We start from the raw sequence: 21,637 nt of genomic DNA, 5'->3' as shown, positions 1-21,637 counted from the left end.
CTATTTTCTTTTTTTTTTGAGTTGGGAGTCTCACTGTGTCGCCCAGGCTGGGCTCTGGTGATCCTTCTGCCTCAGTCTTTCAAGTAGCTGGAACTACAGGCACGTGCTACCACACCTGGCGAATTTTTTTAAAATTTATTGTAGAGACGAGGTTTCACCAAGTTGCCTGGCTGGTCTCAAACCTGCGGGCTCAGGCAATCCATTCACCTCGGCCTCCCAGAGTGCTGGGATTACAGGCTGAGCTACCGAGCTCGGCCATCTGCTTTCTATTTTCTTATCCCCGTACTGGCTGACTAGCAGCCAAGCCCCCTGCCTCTGCCACTGCCTCAACCTGTAAGCATGCCACAGCAGGGTCCAGCCTTTTCTGGTCTTGCTTCCCCAAGGGCGGTACAAACCAGCTGAATCCAACTTTATCCCCACACCGGCACATGGAGAATTTCAAGGATCATAAATTTAAGATTTACTAACCTAAGGTCAAGTTACAAGTCTTAGCAATTATTATTGTAAAAGGATTGCTTGGGTCGGGCTTGGTGGTTCAGCCTGTAATCCCAGCACTTTGGGAGGCCGAGGCGAGTGGATTGCCTGAGTCCATGGGTTCAAGACCCGCCTGGGCAACTTGGTGACACCTCATCTCTACAATAAATCAAAAATTAGCCAGGCGTGGTAGAGCACGCCTGTAGTTCCGGCCACTTGGAAGGCTGAGGCGGATGGATCGCCAGAGCCCAGCAGGTCGAGGCTGTGGTAGCTGGGAGCAGGCCACTGCACTCCAGTCTGGGCAACAGAGTGACTCCAGTTCAAAAAAAAAAGATAGCTTGGCTGCTAAGGGAGAGAGATCTGCCCACATTCAATGCACCCCTACAGGATACTAAAACAGGAAATCAAATCTGGACATAAGTGACCTCTTGCCAGTTCTCCAAATGACACGCTTGTAGCAAAGAAGAGGCGGTGTCATTTTAAAATCATGTAGCTGGAATCTGATTCAATCCATACCCAACCATGTACTCCCTACCTTCCTTTGGTCTTTATCATCCTGTTATTACCTTCCTACCCACTGACAAATGCAAAATTCAAGCATGTTTCTCCTTGACACATATTCTGGAATCTTCCTTTCATATTGGGATGATGGCTTTCATGAGAAGAGGTAGCAAACAACTGTACACATCTCAGAGAATGTACCTTCCAAAAATGCTTTTTACTTGATTGTGCGTTGGTATGGAGAGTAAGTAATGGCATCTTGTTTGAAGCTGATACATTACAAAGTAAAATGCAAAAAAAAAAAAAAAAAAATCAAGATATTTAAAGATGCTTCTTAGCCAGGCACCGAGGCTCACACACGTCTGTAATCCCAGGACTTTGGAAGGTGGAGGCGAGAGGATTGCCTAAGCCCAGGGCTTTGAAACCACCCTGGGCAACCTGGAGAGACCTCATCTCTACAATACATCAAAAAATTACCTGAGCATGGTGGCTTATGCCTGTAGTTTCAGCTACTTGGAAGGCTGAGGCAGCAGGTCGAGGCTGCAGTGGCTGTGAGTGTGGCACTGCACTCCAGCCTGCGCAAGAGTGAGACTCCGACTCAAAAACAAACAAAACCAGCCTGGGCAACGTGGCGAGACCTCATCTCTACAATAAATCCAAAATTTAGCCGGGTGTGGTGACGTGTGCCTGTAATTCCAGCTACTTGGAAGGCTGAGGCAGAAGGATCGCCTGAGCGTAGCAGGTTGAGGCTGCGATGGCCGTGAGTGTGGCACTGTGCTCTAGTCTGAGTAACAAAGTGAGACTCCAACTCAAAAAAAAAAAAAAAGTGCTTCTTGTGCTTTTTTGTAAAATATAGATGACCCTCAAGAAGTAACTTGGGCAGATTTTTTTACTAACTTTCAAATATATAACCTATAAATGTGTAAATCCTTTAACATAGCCAACTTTAAGAACTTCCAAGTAAAGTTCTCAGTGGAAATATTTCCAAGTCTTCAAGATCACACATAGCTAACACAAATTTTTTGTTTTTTTTTCTCAGAGGACTTGGAACACTGGGTTTTTGAAATATTTAATCAGATAGGCTTTTTTTATTTTTTTGAGTCATAGTCACACTGTAGGCCAGGCTGCACTGCTGCCTCAGCCTTCCAGGTTGCTGGAACCATAGGCATGTGCCACCACTCCCAACTGATGCTTTTTATTAAAGAGACGAGGTCTCACCAAGTTGCCTAGGCTGGTCTCGAACCCTTGGGCTCAGGCAATCCTCTTGCCTCCGCCTTCCAAAGTGCTGGGATAACAGGAGTGAGCCACTGTGCCCGGCTTGGATAGGTTTATTAAAAGCCTGTTAGCTCGCCTAAAAGATCGTATTTTTCTTTTGCTTAGTAGTTACTTTGCTTTGTTCTAGAGCTTGCTTTTATTTCTCCCAGCCTCCTGAGTAGCCAGGACTACAAGGTGCACACCACCATGTCCAGCATTTTTTTTTTTTTTGGTAGAAATGAGGTCTCTCTACGAGGGAGGGCCCCCCAAAAAACAGAATTATCTTTTGGAGGATGTGCCTCTAGTAATTCAGGCTTCCTCCACGAAGTAAGTGTTCTAGGAACCCATTGGATTGGTGTACCAGCTAGTGCTGTTGTGAGAGACTGCATTCGCCTTCAGTTAATTTTTTTTGGACATTTTTTCAGTGCGTTTGCCCATGACGGGTGATTTATACAAACAACCTGCTCACAGTGTACTGAGTGTTCAGCAGTTTTTGCCCCCCAAAATGGCATGACTCCCGCATGCCCCACTCTCCCTATTATCCAATCTCACCCCAAGCAACTTTTGTTTCCCATGAAAAAAAGTCTTCAAAGGAGAATGTTTTGCCAATGTGAAAGAGGTGAAACAAAACAGCAGAAGCACTAAGAGGCATAAAAATTGATGAGTTCAAAAACTTTGGCCTCCCCCAAAGTGCTGGGATTATAGGTGTGAGCCATCACGTGTGGCCCTGGAGCTTTTCTAAGCTTTTAAAGTAAGCATTGCTATCAACAGCTCTCCCAAAACAGATCAACGTAAAAGTTACTGTATTTACCAAGCACTGAATTAACTCTGAAGTAGTGCCCTAGTTTTATACCATCTCTTCATTGCCCTTCTGCTTAATCTATTTGTGATGTGCCAACAATCTTACAATGGAGACAAACAAAAAGCATGAAACCTTCTAACATATTTAAGAAACACATGAATATATTGTTTTTATAAACAAGGCTTTAATTTAAAAAACTCAACAAAAATATATAATTGAGTATTTTACATAATGCATACATTCTTAATATCTGCAGGCAAGATAAATAACAGAAGGCAAAAGCAGATATACTGTATTGCTTCTCTTTGGTAAGTCACCAATATCATCCCCTGCAGAAACATAGAATTAAGTGTTGTTTTTTTTTAAAATATCCATGGTCTTAAAGTAATTGTCCCTTAGTACAAACAAAACATTTAGCTGTAATACAGTAGATGGATTTTCAAATTGACTAAAATTTATATTTTATACCACAGGGGTAAAGTTGCAAACTGCTTTCCAAAATTAAGGCTTCAGCAGTACTTAGATGGGGAGAAAAAAAAAGGTATCCTTTTTTCTAGTTATATCCTGTTTTTTTGTGTGTTTTTGTTTTTATAATGTCACATTCCAACTCCACCTCTTAGATGCCATTCCTAAGGATAACAAAAATCCTTTCCCTATACAAAAACTGTTTCACTTGCAGGTCAGCCTGACATCCCCCTCTCCCTGTATCCAACCAAATACATTTAGTATGAAGCAATTCAGCTTTCTAAGTCAGCATTTACAATCTAACTGAGAGTCCCAGGATAAAAATTCCTTCCACTTTATAGCAAAGATACATATTGTGGCTCTACTGAAGCAATATATACATGTCAGAACTAAAGATTAGAAAAGCAAAAGGGTTCATTCAACATACAGCAGCTTAAATCTAAATATATACACGTATATGTTTTCACAGTTAGATCTTTTACATTTGATATGTTTAGAAAGATTTCTCCTATACCTACAGTCTATAAATAATATTTTAAAAGCTCAACTGATCAAAATGCAGTACAAGAACATATCAAATTAAATAAATCTTCTAAATCTTTAAAAACAGATCCTTGAAGTCAGTAAAGCTTGAGGTTTGTGTGAAGTGTACTCCGTCAGTCCCTACTCTAGGGAAGGCAGTCTTCTAAATACGATAGGAGAGAAACTCCAAAACTTTGGAAGGAATTGGCAGCTTCTGGACTTCTTGGGTAGGCATCACTCTTCGGATTGCCATGCGACATAAATGTTGAAGGCTAGGGACCTGCCTTGGAGTGGCCCAGAAATACACACTTCCATCATGGGTCCTACACAGAAACACAGCACAAGCTCAGTCACCCATACACATGTATTTCAAGGTCCCCACAGCTCAAACAACTAACATCCAGGGCTGTGTATTAGTCAAAAACTTCACATTAAAACCTAACTAGGGAGAACTAACCAATGATGTATTCTATGACAAGGTAATATTATAAAGAACACTTATTAGAGATTTACTAACAACAAACTACTGACCGCTTTGTCTAAAAGCCACCCAAAATCTCCCCTTAAAGAAAAAAATGTTATTTACCCAGCAGCTAAAACACTGCCATCAGTAGAAAAGGCACAGCAAAGACCATTGCTCAAAGGTGCAACTTGTACTGGATAATCCTCATCAATTCTCCAGAACCTCACCATTCTGGAAAGGAAATATATTATCTAGTGAGTCTCTAAAGGAAATTTAAGGTAAAAGCAACTTTTAAATTTTAGAAAGAAATGCCACTGTGTTCTGAGTCACAAAATGCACACCCAAATCACTGCAACAGGCAATTACTATAACTTGCTCTATAAAATTTTATGGTCTATACCAGTTGGTAATTTGGATCAACTTAAATACTTAAGAGTCTACAGTGCAAGACTGCTGCCTTCCCTTCCCACCATTCAGGTGTATATAATGTTCACAACTAGAAGCTTTCTTCTTTCTTACACTTAAAATACAATCAGTATCTAATCTGTTTTATCCTCTTTCCAAGACATAAGGCATTTCACCTAGGTAGAGAGTATCTATGAAGACAGCAGAGAACGAATATGCAGAATCTGAGCAAACAGGGAAACAATAGATGCTGTCAAATAAAAAAGAATTCTCCCCGTGTGTTTGCTTAGATTCTGGAAAGATAATGAATTGCTTCATGAATAGATGTGATCAAACTGCTCGATGCTACAGCCATAAACACTGCAGATAAAAGCAAGTGAAAATGGAGTGGCTACAACTAGTTTCTGCTTCTTACCAATAAGCAGTATATCTCATTCATGTGACAGTTCATCTTCTAGTCTCAATCACTATGGATGCAAATTACTATTTATCTGTAATATTTATTTGCTTTATTATTTCACTTGAGAAATTTCCTTTTAGAAATTTCCTTCTGCATCAACTTTCATAAGATATTACTTAAAAAAAAAAATCTCTGTAAGCTGGGCTAAAAGCTAACCCAGTTTACTTAAGCTAGTTAGACAAGAAACACAGGGAAAGGCATGCATTACCTTTACTTTACATGAATAACTGTTCAGGTCATTATCCTTTAAGATATATTAACATCTCCCAAGGTCTTGTCTAGAGACATTAAAACCCTAACTGCAGATAGCCTTTAAGGCTTAAGAATGTTTTCATTAAGTAGAAGGCTGAAAGGAAATCTTTAATTTAAAAGGTAATAAAAAGTAAGTCAAGCTCTATTACACACTTACTTATCATCAGCAAGGCTTGCAACATGCAGTCCATCATGACTAAAAGATACAGATCGTACCCATCGGTCATTTGCTCCTCCAGCAAATATTGGAGTAGGCGGGGGAAACAGGTGCCTGAGTTGGAAATACATGTTTTTAGTGAGTATCAGGGTCACTTCAAGGATACCAAACTAACCAGGTACAAAGTACACCTGTCTTTGAATAAGGTTTAAAGTAGCCTTAACGAGTACACTGAGAAGACTGAGTAGAGCTGATATATCTGCATTAAATGAAAAAGATCTGAAAATAATTCATCTTTTTCATAATGTGATTTAAGACCCTAAGATTAGAGATGGGTACTTTATCAAGGGAGCCAAATTTATTTTTAGAATTTGTAACTAAAGTTTTGCATTATTCAAGGGCTTAAATAACTTCAAAATTAGCCAGGCTCGGTGGCTCAGCCTGTAATCCCGCGCTTTGGGAGGCTGAGGTGAGTGGATTGCCTGAGCCTGCAGGTTCGAGACCCGCCTGGGCAACTTGGCGAGACCTCATCTCTACAATAAATAAAAAAAAAATTAGCCAGGCGTGGTAGTGCGTGCCTGTAGTTCCAGCTCCTTGGAAGGCTGAGGCGGAAGGATCGCCGAAGCCCAGCAGGTCGAGGCTGCGGTGGCCGGGAGGGTGCACTGCACTCCAGCCTGGGTGACAGAGTGAGACTCCAACTCAAAAAAAAATAACATCAAAAATTTTAAATTATGAAATACATTTCAAATGTTAGTGATTCTAATTATTCGCAAAACTTCAACTTCTTAAAAGTTACAGGGAAATGTGGTACATATTACATAATGGAATATTATGCAGTCATAAAGGACAAACATATGGATTTTGCAGCAACTTGGATGGATTTAGAGTCTATCATACTCTGATCTATCACAGAAACAGAAAAGAGTACCACGTGTTCTCACTCATAAGCAGACCTTGAACAATGATCATAATACTGTAAAAAAGGGATTGGCAGTAATGGGACACTGCTAGGGGGATGGGGCGGGGAGCACACCTCATCAACAAGAGTACCTGCATAATGAACATTTGTATACCTAGCCCTGAATTGTACCCCACATCTTTAAAATAAAAAATTAAGGAAAAAAACATTAAAAAACAGCTACAGTAATAACCAGAGATGAATTATAGACTAAAATAATTCATGCTGTACCCACCCAAATTCCATCAGAATGTCTCCACTATGTGGATCCCAGACATACACTCGAGTATCATAAGATGCAGTAGCCAGCAATGCTCCATCAGGAGAAAAGTCACAAGCTACAACATCATGGTGATGTCCTTCTAGTTTCCGTATCATGGTATAATTATCCATATTCCAAAGGAAAACCTGCAATAAAAAGGCAAATGTTATAGTTTCATTCAGATACACAGAGGAAAAAAATGGCACATCTTAAACTAAAACTGCTAAATTTAATTAAGATTATATTTAAACAGTATAAATTATGAGTAATTTAAAGAATATGCTCAGTGTCATAGTCAGATTAAAAAAATCAGTCTTTAAGTTAATTAAAGCAGACATGCAAATTCTATTTCAAATTTTCTGTTAAATGTTAATTTAAAAATAAGCCTAAATATAAAATAAAGGCAATGTAATTTAACAACAAAGTTATACTGAAATCCATTTATTCCAAAAACTAATTAACTAAAATATACAGGAATAAATAGGGTTAAGTACTACAAACCCCCTTTTCTTTTTTCCAGAAACTACCAGATTTTTAAAAAATATACAGACAGAAAATGTAAGGTTAACAAATTGTTACTCCATTGGCATCTCCCTTTGAGATAATCACTTGTTTACAATAGGCTTGGGTCACCAACTCGAGCCTAGGAAGAGAAACAGATACTGCAAGCAAAGAGAATTTTCACAGCCAAATGAAATTTCTTTGGCAAACAACAAGGATGTTAAACCACAATACATAATGAAAATGCTATTTTATGAAAATAATGCAATTACAACACTTTTGTGAATCAAGATCTACCAATCTTATTTTTCCCAAACTAACCACAATCATTAGTCATTTAAAGTACAAAACAGTTAAATGATTTAAGAACAAGTTCACATACAGTTTGACTCTAAAGATCAGTAGTTAACTGTGCAGAATAGCTTTAAGGAGGAGTCTAATGTTTACTTCAGTCTGTTACATTAAATGTGAGCTTGGAGGTATATAACAATCCCAATAAGACAATCTCTCCTCCTCTTGGAGTAAAGCAATCCTTTTTGCTTTTTTTCTGCACAGACACAGTATATTGTTTCTAAAGGAAAATAAGTTCAAATTTTAAATTGGATCAAAGACTTAAGATATCTCTAGCATCTTAAAGAATTCCAAAAAACAGCAGAGAAACCATTTGAAAGCCAATTACTTTACATTAAATTGGTTTCACATGTCAGACTCCAAACTCCATCAAACTGGAAGATCAATTTACTCAGAGGAGTCAGTGGATTTCACTGTGGGGGAAATTATTTTTAAAAAGAAAAAAAGAAAGAAAGAAAAGCAGAAAGTGGACATCGACCAGCACCTGTGTACGTACAGTACACCTTGCAGCCGAATGCAAGGTTACTTCATCCTATGGTAAAGGTCGCCCCCAGCCCGGTAGCCAGAGATGCCACTCTTTCTGCCCAGCTAACACCATTGTGCGCCTGTGTGCGAGTGGTGCCAGCATAACCTCAATCACACCAATATTGCTGCCACCACCTGTGACAGGGAAAGCAAGAAGCATATGGAAAACACACAGCCTAAAATAGCAATGTCAACATCTAGCTTTGTTCTTTTAAGATTTTTAAAGAACTAAACTGAGCAATTTGTTCTAGACTTCCAACATTTGCAACTATCATTTTAACATACCACTTGGCTAAGTAAAATGCATTTTAACTAGTCTCCCACCCTCCATTAATTCAAACTCTATCGGGATCATCACATGTATCTAGACTTCAACCACTGCATAAATACGGAAGCTACTGAGATCCCTTTAACTATACTGAGAGCTGGTAAACAACAAAAAGAAAGTTCATCAATAAGCATAACCCTCTTAAAAGTCACTTTGCTTTAACTGTTTACAGGTATGTTATTTAAGACAGACAATATAAAATTTCATCTATAGTTCACTCCAGGAAGTACATAAGTGCTATTTTTATTCTTATTAGGTTTTTAAGTTACTTTTTTTTCAGTTAAATGTCCAGGACCAGCTGGGACTCAAAACTTTAAAAACAGCAAACTGGTCAAAAAAATATAGAGCAACAAAAGAAAATAATTAGCAAGGGAATGTCTTAACATGGACTAGATCTCTTCTACAGCACATTAACTTTTCTAGATCTTACAAAAAATAAATATGACATACTCATTTTACATTATCTCTAAAAGCAACCCAGCTTCTCACTTCACAGTCAATAACTATATTAATTTCCGTCATGCAAACTCCCTCCATCATGGAATAAAACATTTAAGATATTCATGACACCGAGCACAGACTTAATAGATTACTTAGATTTAAAAGGATTATGCATACATTATTATAATCCAATTCATAATCAGTGTACAAGAACTTTGACACATACTGCTTTACTGGCTCCAACTGAACACAGCATAGAAGAGTCAGGAGAGAATGCACAGCTGTACACCCAGTTCTGATGCCCCCTCAAAACTTTCATCATGTTTCCTGAACAAAAAGAAAGATCTGTGTTAACCCTAGAATCCATTTCAAATGAGTAACATTTCAAAACGGCAGTAAGTCACAGGATCACAAATTTTTAGAGCCGAAAACAATTTATCTAAAACAGGGGTTGGCAATATATACCAGATACTTATTTCTGTAAATAAAATTTTGCCAGAACACAATCATGCCCATAGGTGTATGCTGTGCTCTATGGCAGACAGCAAGGTCCATAAGCCTAAAGTATTTAACAGCTGGCCCTTTAGGAAAAATCTCAGACCTTTCATCTATAGAAGACAGAATTGAGTCCAATTCCCGTATTTTACAAGTTAAGGAATTGAACACAGCACGATTAAAAGACATCTTGAACATTTTCAAAATGTCTTGTCATTCATTCTTTTTGAGAAAACTACATCCCACTCCAAGGTTCTACAGTATTATATCCACAGCACATAACCATGCCTTAATAAATTAGGTTAATGTAAGTAAGCACCATTTGATAAGCAAAATACATTTTTTTTTTAGTTGAAGTCTCACTCTGTCGCTCAGGCCGGAGTGCAGTGGCACACTCATAGCCACTGCAGCCTGCACCTGCTGGGCTTAGGAGATACTTCCGCCTCAGCCTTCCAAGTAGCTGGAACTACAGGCATGTACCACCACGCCCAACCAGTTTCTTGATTTATTGCAGAACCGAGGTCCTGCCATGTTCTCCAGGTTGGTCTCAAAACCCTGGGGGGCTCAGGCAATCCTCTCACCTCTGCTTCTTAAAGTGCTGGGATTAAGGCATGAGTCACTGTGCTCAGCGAAAATAAAAAATTTAATGATCAAATCACTTTAACTGTTGGGATCCTTTTGCTCCTCAATAGCTGAGCAGAGAAGGTACTTCATGATTTCTTAATATTAGCATATTACTTTATCAAGCAATAATTACTATCCATCATCTGGAATGTCTCCAAATCTGTGAGTGCTGTTTGCTACTACATTCAATTTAACCTGTATTACTAACGCCAGGAAACCATGTCAGCCTCCAGCTTGAGGCTGTTAGATCACCACAGGTCTTATTTAAATTTGGGGTTTTAGTTAAAAATGTAAACTCCTAGCCAGGCATGGTGGCTCACGCCTTTAATCCCAGCACTTTGGGAGCCTGAGGCGAGAGGACTGCCTGAGCCCAGGGGTTGGAGACCAGCCTAGGCAACATGGTAAGACCTCATCTCTACATAAATCAAAATAATTAGTCAGGTGTGTGGTAGTGCACGCCTGTAGTTCCAGCTACTTGGAAGGCTGAAGTAGAAGGACTGTCTGAACCCATCACTCCGACTCAAAAAAATGTAAACTTTTTCGTGAGAAACTAAGAAGGAAGAAGAGATGCTCATCTCTGGTCCTCTCAAATAAGGTCGCCTCTCCAAAACTTTGTAAGTATCACAAATATCAAGGTTTCGGAAAAAGTAGAGTACTTGACCCCGACATGCTTTTCTATTAATATTGGAGGGTAAATCTTAGTTTTTATTAAAGAATTTCTTTCTGCTAGGCTTGGTGGTTCAGCCTATAATCTCAGCACTTTGGGAGGCTGAGGCGAGTGGATTGCCTGAGCCCACAGGTTCGAGACCAGCACAGGCAACTTGGTGAGACCTCATCTATACAATAAATTTTAAAAAAATAGCCAGGCATGGTAGCACACGCCTGTAGCTCTGGCTACTTAGAAGGCTGAGGTGGGAGGATGGCTAGAGTGCAGCAGGTCAACGCTGGGGTGGCTGTGAGTGTGCCATTGCACTACAGGCTGGGAAACAGAGTGAGACTCCAACTCAAAATAAATAAACACACACATACAAATTTTAAAAATTAAAAAAAGGAATTTTTTTCTTAACCTATCCAACTTATTATGCTTATTAATATTCACATGTAATAAATCCTGGTATGTAAATCGTGTTCTAAACTAAGTTGTATTAGATACTAGTTACTTCAAGACCTACTTAAGTTTTCACTAAGCAAACGCAGGAAGTTAATAATCCTCCTTTCTAAGAGGAAATAAACCAACACAGACCAGTTCATGTAAAACTCTAAATCTGATCCAGATTTTGTTCTCAAATAGTTGATACAGATCTGTGTGTTTCTAAATATCAGATTGTTTACTGAGAGTAACTGCTGGCTCCTATTCTGGGTCAAATTTGTTTTTCTTTGATTTATACAGGGAAAAGAACCAAAGAATTAAGTAGAGAAAAAGAAACTTTGATCATATGCCATTTTAAAAGTCATATGCCCCTGATAATCTTAATACCTCTCAAAAGCAAAATCAAGAAATGAATCCTTTTTCATAGCCTCGAAAAAAGACATACCATCATCTTTCAGGTCCCATATTCTGAGAGTTTTGTCTCTTGAAGCTGACACTAGGATCAAGCTTCCATCTGGAGCAAAAGTTAAGTCTCTGACCACTTCAGTATGATCTACCAAGTTAAGGAGGAGTTTTCCTAAAGGTGAGAAAAGGGGGAAAAAAAGGACAATATTAATACTTTTTTATCAGTGTCTACTTTTGAAAGATAGGATTGTTTGCCATTAAAAAAAAAAAGGAATAGAAATTCTTAGCACCTCCTTAGTTTACCAAGTAAAAAATGACTTATTTATTATGCTATTGTTGTTACCTTTAAAGATCTACCATTTACATTGTTTTAAAAAAAAAAATTTTTTTTTTTTTAGTTGGAGTCTCACTCTGTCACCCAGACTGGAGTACAGTGGCACGCTCCCGCCACCATAGCCTCGACCTGCTGGGCTCCGGCGATCCTTCCACCTCAGCCTTCCAAGTAGCTGGAACTATAGGCGCACGCTACCAAGCCCAGCTAATTTTTTTGATTTATTGTAGAGATGAGGTCTCACTAAGTTGCCCAGGTAGGTCATGAACCTGCAGGCTCAGGCAATCCACTCACCTCAGCCTCCCAAAGCGCAGGATTATAGGCTGAGCCACCGAGCCTGGCTAAAATTTTTTTATTTTAAAGATGTAGGGTACAATCAGGTATACAGTGGTCATCATACAGGTAAAGTTTGGGACTCCCTTTGGTCGCCACTTCATCAGGTTTGAGATCAAGTACCCTTACTGATGCTGTGTGCTTCACTCCCTCCCCTGGCAGTGTCCCCGCTACTGCCAATCACTTTCTTATAGTATTATGGTAAATGTTCAAGGTCCACTTATGAGAACATGTGATATTCAGTTGTTTCTGTGATAAATCACTGAATATGATAGACTCTAAATACATCCAAGTTGCTACACAGTCCATAATTTTGTTCTTCTTTATGGCTGTGTAATATTCCACACTGCATATATGTACCACATTTTTAAAAATTCAGTCTAAGCCGGGCTCGGTGGCTCAGCCTGTAATCCCGCGCCTTTGGGAGGCTGAGGTGAGTGGATTGCCTGAGCCCGCGGGTTCGAGACCCGCCTGGGCAGCGAGACCTCATCTCTACAATAAATCAAAAAATCAGCCGGGCGTGGTGGCGCATGCCTGTAATTCCGGCTACTTGGAAGGCTGAGGCGGAAGGATCGCCAGAGCCCAGCAGGTCGAGGCTGCGGTGGCCGGAAGCGGCCACTGCACTCCAGTCTGGGTGACAGAGTGAGACTTCCACTCAAAAAAAAAAAAAAAAAATTCAGTCTAGCTTTGATGGGCAGTACGGCTGGTTCCATGTTTTTGCGATTGTAAATAGTGCCGCAACAAACATGTGTGAGCAAGTATCTTTTTTATAGAGTGATTTAAGTTTCTTTGGGTATATTCTCAGAAGGGGGATTTCTAGATCGACCATGTACATTGTTTTAAAATTGATTACTGCCAGGCTCGGTGACTCAGCCTGTAATCCCACGCCTTTGGGAGGCTGAGGTGAGTGGATTGCCTGAGCCAGTGGGTTCGAGACCCGCCTGGGCAGGCGAGACCTCATCTCTACAATAAGTCAAAAAAATTAGCTGGGCGTGGTAGCGTGCGCCTGTAGTTCCAGCTACTTGGAAAGCTGAGGCAGAAGGATCGCCGGAGCCCAGCAGGTCGAGGCTGCGGCGGCTGGGAGCGGCCACTGCACTCCAGTCTGGGCGACAGTGAGACTCCAACTCAAAAAATAAACAAATTAATTAATTTAATTAAATTTTTAAAAAATCCATTACTGCCAGGCATGGTGGCTCAAGTCTGTAATCCCAGCACTTTGGGAGGCAGAGGCAAGAGAATTGCCTGAGACCAGGGGTTCGAGACCAGCCTGGGCAACTTGGCAAGACCTCGTCTCTTCAATAAATCAAAAAATTAACCAGGGGTAGTGGTGTGTATCTGTAGTTCCGGCTGCTTGGAAGGCTGAGGTAGAAGGATCACCTGAGCCCAGCAGGTTGAGGCTGCGGTGGTCATGAGTGTACCACTGCACTCCAGTCTGGGCAACAGAGTGAGATTCCAACTCAAAAAATAAATAAATAAAAGAAGAGCCCCCACATTACTATCATTTTCTAAATCTTTGACTAATGTTTTAAAATATAAAATCAAATTATTCCTTTGCTTGTATTTTCTTGGTTTTGGAATACTAATGGACTATCAAATGACTCAAAAGATACATGTTATCCAACAACAACTTTTCAAACATAATCCAGTGGGGAGAAAAAATGTTTATCTATCTAATACTATAAAAGTTTTGTTTTCTAAGAAAACCTATGTGTTTATCTTAAATTTTTTAAAGAACTCAATCAAATTTTGACTATCTTCAATGTTAGCATCACTTGCTTTAAGGTACATATTAAAAAATACGCATTTAAAAAATTCTTTACATTTTTGAGTACTTATAATATGCTAGAAACTTTTTAAGCAGTGAACACATTTATTTTAAATTGCCCAAAGAATTTCACTTTTCAACCTATCTAGTTACACCATTTAAAAATGGTCACTAAACCCTTCCAAAGGTTAGATAATGGTTGTTGAAACCTAATTTGCCTTGAAAACTTCTAAGCTTCAATCACTGAAAAAATAGGTAAGAAAACACCTTGCTATTTGAGTCATAAACTAAATTACTAGTTTATAAATGATAATTAACTAAACATTCCCTAGACATGCCCTTCTTACTGTAATATTCTCTGAAGAGTGCTCAGAGTAAATTCTATACTGCTTTCCTAAATTAAAAGCATGAGCTGAAGACACTATTAAGGTTAATTTTTTTTTTTTTTTTGAGTTGGAGTCTCACTTTGTCGACCAGGCTGAAGTGCAGTGGCACACTCCTGGCCACTGCAGCCTTGACCTGCTGGGCTCAGGTGATCCTTACACCTCAGCCTTCCAAGTAGCCAGAACTATAGGCACATACCACCAAGCCCGGCTAATTTTTTGGTTATTGTAGAGATGAGGTCTCACCAAGTTACCCAGGCTGGTCTCGAACCCCTGGCTCAGGCAATCCTCTCACCTCTGCCTCCCAAAGTGCTGGGAGTATAGACATGAGCCACCAAGCCCGGCCTATTAAGGTTAATTATAAAGACACACTCATACTGCCAAATTCTTGCTTCTCACTAAGTTAAAACCCCCAAATCATACATATATTCTAGGAGAACTACAAGCAGTGTCCTGCATCATAAAATAATCTGACTTGCTTTTAAAACTATGACTCCGTACCTGTATATACATCCCATATTTTGATACGCCCGTTGTTTAACCCTGTGGCAAGAAGTAGCTGATCTTGTCCAAATCTGAATCGATGCCATTCTATATTTACACAGCGACTCTGTTTTTCTGGAACTGAAGATCCAAAAGCAAGGCTCCAGACTATATCTCCACAGTCTATACTATGTTCACGAGGTTTATTTTTCTGACCACCATCACTATTTTGTCTTGACAATCTTAAACTGCTTGAATTGGCAACATTCTTGGTGCCATGCAAGAGACTGGGGGAAAAAAGTCAGAGGAACTGAATTCTTATTTACTCTGGACACACCTGGATATTGAATAATTAGCAATGTTTGTTAAAGTAACCTCAATATGATTATGATACCATAACAACAGAATCCTGTAAGTGGGAAGGGGAAAAGTTGCTATTTGAACTATGAGAGAAGGACCAAATACATTCAGATCACTGACAGAAATCCTCAGTGGAGGAAAATTCAACAATAAACAATAAACAATTTATAGCTTATTTGCCTCTCAAATTTTTCTCAAAACCATTGGGACTCCTTTAACCTAGAAGCAAAACTATAAATAAACAATATTTTTAAAAATTACATGATCTATGTACCACTATTCTCCAATAAAATGGAAGTAAATCCAAAGCTTCTCATAACAAGGGCTACCTGCTCTGACATAGCACAATATATGTACTTGTTAGGCACAATTTATCTGCCTCTTAATATACAGAAAAACAAGATATAAATATCTGAGCAAGTATTCTATAATGTAAAGATAATGCCAGATAATTCTTTTTTAAAAAAAAAAATAGAGACAGGCTCTTGCTATTTTGCCCAGGTTTGTCTCAAGTACCTGGGCTCAAGTGATCCTCCCACCTCAGCCAATGCCAGAAAATTCTTTACACAAATTTTCTGATAACTATATTCAGCCTATAATTAAAACACATTTATAATACCATCTATAAAGAAAAACTTTAAATATAAACATGTTTTTATTACCCTACGTGGCTAGAAAATGGTAAATCCCATAAATACAAAATATAAAAAAGAGCCTTACAAGTTCTTAAGACACTGGGACCACGGAACAAGCTTTACTGTACGATGTCCTTGTGACCAAGCAAAGTATGAACCATCTGGAGCAAAAGCAACAGTCCAGTTTTCACGACCACATTTCTTGTCAAAAGGAGCTGCAGGAGCTAAAAGTTCACCTATAGTTCGTGATCTCACTAAAAGAAAAAATAAAAATACAGAATATTAATATAACAATGAATGTTATATTTATCTGCCTCTTAATATACTTCAGACTGCTTCATAATACTTAGGGATTAAGTTTTTCCCCTTTTCTATGTAGACAAGCTCCTACTGCAACATGCATACAAACTCAACTGGAATTTCCTACATTTGGGAAAAGGCTCCTCTTTATCAGTATATCACCAATACTGTTTAGGTTTGGTCTTGATTTCAAATTTTGCTGTTTTTCCTTTTTTGTTGTAAGTTATATCAGTGTAGCTTCCCTATTACCTATTTTGTGCTCAATTCTACAATGTATGATTATGTATTTTTGTTTTTGGCTTAAACTTTCCAGCAGCTAAACTTTACTATATTCTATGTATTACAGTTCAAGAAAGAACCACTTATACTCCTAAAGCTAGAGCAGATATATATACACAAACCCCCAAAATTATTTGTTCAGTATATTCCAGTCTGAATGTGCGCTCCATCAATAGTACTGCACCTGGTATATGACAGGTGCTCAGTAAATATTTATTGAATGAATATGAAAGCACACATATAAGCTCCCACGCTTTTTTCTTTTTGTTCCCTCCCCCCATAAGCTCCCATTCTTAAGCGATTTACATATGTTCCTTGCTCAATTCTTTTACACATTAACAAATGTGTATGTTTTTAAAAACAAACAAAAAACCTGAAACCTATTTTTCTAGGATATTCATAAATAAGCATACCTAATACGGCTACTTTGGAACAGCAGAGATTATCAGAAATTTTCCCTTTTGTTTTTTGGGTTTTTTTTTTTTGAGGCAGAGTCTCACTCTGTCACCCAGGCTAGAGTGCATGCAGTGGCACACTCACAGCCATCGCAGCCTCAACCTGATGGGCTCAGGTGATCCTTCTACCTCAGCCTTCCAAGTAGCTGGAACTACAGGCACGCACCAACACACCTGGCTAGTTTTTTATTTATTGTAGAGACGAGGTCTCACCAAGTTCCATAGGCTGGTCTCAAACCCCTGGCCTTAGGCAGTCCTCTCGCCTCTGCCTCTCAAAGTGCTAGGATTACAGGCATGAGCCACCGTGACTGGCTAAATTTTTCCTTTTCATGACTCAAAATCTTCTTCTTACCACTCCACTGATTCTGACCTAAGAGAATAAGCCTCTCATATGACAGTCATATATATTGAAGACAGCCATGACATCAGCAACTGAATCTCTTTGCCAAGCTATAGTTATCGCTAGTCTTTTCAATCACTCCTTAGATCACACGGTTTCAAGTCCAATCCCCATCTAAACTTCATCAAACTTTTCTGGATAAATTCCAGCGAGTACTGGCCCTCGTAAAAGTGGCACTGCTGGGCACAGTGGCTTATGCCTGTAATCCCACCATTTTGGGAGGCAGAGGCAAGAGGATTGCCTGAGTCTAGAGGTTCGAGACCAGCCTGGGTAACTTGGCAGGACTTCGTCTCTACAATAAATCAAAAAATTAGCCAGGCATAGTGGTGTGTGCCTGTGGTTCCAGCTACTTGGAAGACTGAGATGTGGCCATGAGTATGTCACCGCAATCCAGCCTGGGCAAGAGGATGAGACTACTACATCAAAGCAAAAAAAGAAAAGTAAAATAAAAGGGCACCCAGAACTAAACACAGTAATTCAGGTGCAGTTTAATCAAAGTAGCAGAAGCACCCACCCAAATTAATGCAGCATAAGATGATTACTTTCTTCTTCTTTTGAATTGGGGTCTCACTCTGTGAGGATCACAGATCAAGGCTCACCACAGTCTTGATATCCCAGGCTCAGGCAATCCTTCTGCCTCAGTCTCCTGATTAGTTAGGACTACAAGTGTGTGCCACCAAGCCCAGCAAATTTTTTGATTTGTAGATACAAGGTCTTGCTATGTTGTCTTGAACTCATGGTTTCAAACAATTCTGCTGCCTCAGCCTCTCAAAGTGTTTGGGATTACAGGCATGAGCCACCACACCTGGCCAACCTTCTTAATACAAAATTGACAAACTGGTGACACTCAGGTGGCTGAAAAATAACTATTTAAATACACAAATGATTTCAGAAAAGGCCTGCTGTTCCAAGTTCCCTTACATTTTTCCAAGCCTACAGTCTTACATGCTCATTTCATCAGGGCTCTTTATATGCCTTACTTCTGCATTTTGTAACCCCTGCCTAAATCTTTTTTACACTTGGGTATATCTTTTAAAATCCATAAATTTTAGAAGAAAAAAACAAAGTCCACACATAACAGAAGCTAGTTTTAAAATTCACTGAAAAGCCCCTGGTTAAAACTAAGTGAGAATATGTAGCTTGTATACAAGGAACTGCTTTTGCATTCAACTTCAAAAATACCTGATCAATTAGACTAGAATTCACCTCTTCCTTAGAGAGCATAAGCAAGACTAAATTTCCCACAGAAGATTTTTTTTTTTACTCTCTATTTTAAAGCTACTCTGTATTTTTCTCCTTTTACAAATTATTACAATTACACAATTACACAACTCCTCTTGTATAAAGAGTGGTAATAAGCTGGGCTCGGTGGCTCAGCCTGTAATCCCGCGCCATTGGGAGGCTGAGGCGAGTGGATTGCCTGAGCCTGCGGGTTCGAGACCTGCCTGGGCAACTTGGCGAGACCTCATCTCTACAAAAAATGAGCCGGGCGTGGTAGCGCGCACCTGTAGTTCCAGCTACTTGGAAGGCTGAGGCGGAAGGATCGCCGGACCCCAGCAGGTCGAGGCTGCGGTGGCCGGGAGCAGCCACTGCACTCCAGTCTGGGCAACAGAGTGAGACTCTAACTCAAAAAAAAAAGAGCGGTAATAGGCCGAGTGCGGTGCCTGTCCCAAAGCTTTGGGAGGCCGAGCTGGGAAGATTGCCTGAGCCTAGGAGATCAAGACCAGCCTGGAGAACTTAGCGAGACCTCATCTCTACAGTAAACTTTCCAGTCATCTATTCTAAGGAATTACCCGGCCTATTACCACTGAAAAACTAGCTGGGCGTGGTGGTACATGCCTGTAATTCCAGCTACTTGTAAGACTGAGGCAGAAGGACTGCCTGAGTCCAGGAGGTTGAGGCTGTGGTGGCTGTGAGTGTGCCGCTCAGGCTGCCTTCCAGTCTGAGTGACAGAATGAGACTCTGACTCAAAAATATAAAAAATAAAAGCCGGGCTCGGTGGCTCAGCCTGAAATCCCACGTTTTGGGAGGCTGAGGTGAGTGGATTGCCTGAGCGGGTTCGAGATCTGCCTGGGCAACTTGGCGAGACCTCATCTCTACAATAAATCAAAAAATTAGCTGGGTGTGGTAGCGCGCGCCTGTAGTTCCAGCTACTTGGAAGGCTGAGGTGGAAGAATTGCTGGAGCCCAGCAGGTTGAGGTTGCAGTGGCCAGGAGCGGCCACTGCACTCCAGTCTGGGCGACAGAGTGAGACTCCAACTCCAAAAAAATAAAAATAAATAAATAAATAAAAAATAAATTTAACGACTAAAAAGCTGGTTCAGATAGCATAGATAAAATAATAATTTATCCTCAAATACACAAAAATTCAAGAAATGGAACCATTATAAAAACGGCCAAATAAATACATTACACTATAAGAGCTTACCAATAATCACCTTATGCTTCCTTACTGGTTAACAGGCATATTAAGTAATTTTTGCACTTTAATCAAATGATTTAAGCACTCAATTTTTTATTTGGTACAATATTATAAACCTAACACAAGGTTTATAATAAAGTCTTTGAAAAAACAATGTTTAAGTTAAACCTTGACTGCATTATTCACAGCTGTTTAATGTCAGCAACAAAAATGTGTGATGTAATGGCCCTGTAGAAGGGAAAAGCTGCCTGTCATGGGAAATCAGCCACAAATGCAACACTACATTATTGCCGCCTGTAAAATAGTAACATCATCTGAGTCATGCTGAACCAAGCAAACCAGATTTAGCTCCTTCTTCACATTCCTGCCTGCAATTTTATAACCAGAAAGGGAGGATCCGTGTCAGTGCCTTGTGAAAGAGGGCAGTAGCTCAGGGCAGTATCGTGACACAGAATTCTTTAATCATTCATGGAATCTTGCCTCTATTCAGCATGTACCTGAGAACCAAACGCGGCTTGGCTATAACTAATACCTAAGAAAAGGGAAAAAAATCTTTACTCACAGAGAAATGTTTAACCTTGCATCCAAATGATACTTCAAAAAAGAAACAAAGAAACAAAAAAGAGGTTTGAAAAGGCCAAATTCGCCTAGATATTTTGCACTTAGCTAGTAACTTTTTATACCATATCCAGGAACTAACAGAACTAAATATGCAATTAAATTTTAATTAAAAATAAAAGCACTGTTTAGTGGAGGGTTCCACCTTATCTAGATATGCTAAGAAAGGACTCATTCCTTAGAATAGACCACTGGAAAGTTTTCAAAATGGTTTATCAAGATGAAGTAAAATGCAGATAAATGATGTCGCAGAGGGGGAAAATCTCCGCTGGACTGATAATAAGAACTCTGAATTCTATGTTCCACTTCACAACATACTAGTCTTAAAATACAGTTAAGCTAAAAACTGGATACGAATGCTGTGTGTTCTTGTATCTTTAACATCGTTGCTAAATCCAGGGTCAAAGTCCCGTCCTAATTAGCCCTTCAACCTCATATCGTTAAGAGAACAAAAGTCCAGAATTCTAGCTGTTTCTAGAGACCAAAGCTCACCCGCATACAAGCTAGGGGGCGTCTGGGCTACTTCAGCCTCTCCCCTTCTCGAGAACGACCTCCTCCTCCCCGCAAGGAGTAAAGGCACACGTTTACCGCCAAGAGCAAGAACCTGTAAATGCTCTCAGCTCCGCGGCCACCGCCAAGGATGACCTAACTAATAACTAACCCAGTAGCACCGGGGCTCGCCAAGCGCATCGGCCAATGCAGAGCACCCCAACACCCTCCGAAGTTGTTCCGGTGACCTTCCCTTAGGAGTGTGGGCTATACTCACGTACAGCGCGAGGTGCTCTCCGCTGAGCCACTGGGCAGGTGCGGACGCACCGTCGTCGCCGACTGCCCCGTCTCCGGGGGCAGGGCTGGCCACACCAAGCCACAAAAGCTCTTCCAGAGCCTGCTTTTCTGCCCAGCAGCTTTCCTCCCGCCACTCCACCCAGCCACTCCGCTCCTCCCATGTGGGCTTGAAAGATAATTCTGAAAGTCTCCTCCCCTGAGCCTCCGCCTGGCTTAACGCCATACCGTTTTCAAAATTTTTCTCATCTTTGCTTTTGGCCGGCTGCTGGCGCCTCTCCCGGCACATCCTTCACGGAAGAGGGGCTGATGTACGTGCGGAACCCCTCCTCCTTCCACGGCGGCTCAAGACACCG

The 21,637-nt window shown here is 40.1% G+C and overlaps 1 protein-coding gene across 2 annotated transcripts in view; it reads right to left on the bottom strand.

The window, feature by feature from the left end:
* Nucleotides 1-3,195: 3,195 nt before the first annotated feature.
* The window catches only part of WSB1 (WD repeat and SOCS box containing 1), a 19,244-nt gene continuing 802 nt past the window's right edge, over nucleotides 3,196-21,637 (bottom strand). The window contains exons 2-9 of one of the 2 annotated variants that reach the window (XM_008070730.1): nucleotides 16,111-16,279; nucleotides 15,049-15,317; nucleotides 11,776-11,907; nucleotides 9,348-9,448; nucleotides 6,949-7,121; nucleotides 5,756-5,869; nucleotides 4,605-4,712; nucleotides 3,196-4,341 (exon numbers count right to left, since the gene is read on the bottom strand). In XM_008070730.1, coding sequence (XP_008068921.1) covers nucleotides 4,182-4,341; nucleotides 4,605-4,712; nucleotides 5,756-5,869; nucleotides 6,949-7,121; nucleotides 9,348-9,448; nucleotides 11,776-11,907; nucleotides 15,049-15,317; nucleotides 16,111-16,279 — 1,226 coding nt within the window. In that variant the 3' untranslated portion in view covers nucleotides 3,196-4,181. The remainder of the gene's footprint in view (nucleotides 4,342-4,604; nucleotides 4,713-5,755; nucleotides 5,870-6,948; nucleotides 7,122-9,347; nucleotides 9,449-11,775; nucleotides 11,908-15,048; nucleotides 15,318-16,110; nucleotides 16,280-21,637) is intronic. The other variant, XM_021718891.1, reaches the window with a different exon arrangement.

This window comes from Carlito syrichta, unplaced genomic scaffold (assembly GCF_000164805.1).
Source record: "Carlito syrichta isolate Samal-C Ts95f unplaced genomic scaffold, Tarsius_syrichta-2.0.1 Scaffold313978, whole genome shotgun sequence".
Lineage (NCBI taxonomy): Eukaryota > Metazoa > Chordata > Mammalia > Primates > Tarsiidae > Carlito > Carlito syrichta.
This window is presented reverse-complemented; position numbering and strand designations above follow the sequence as displayed.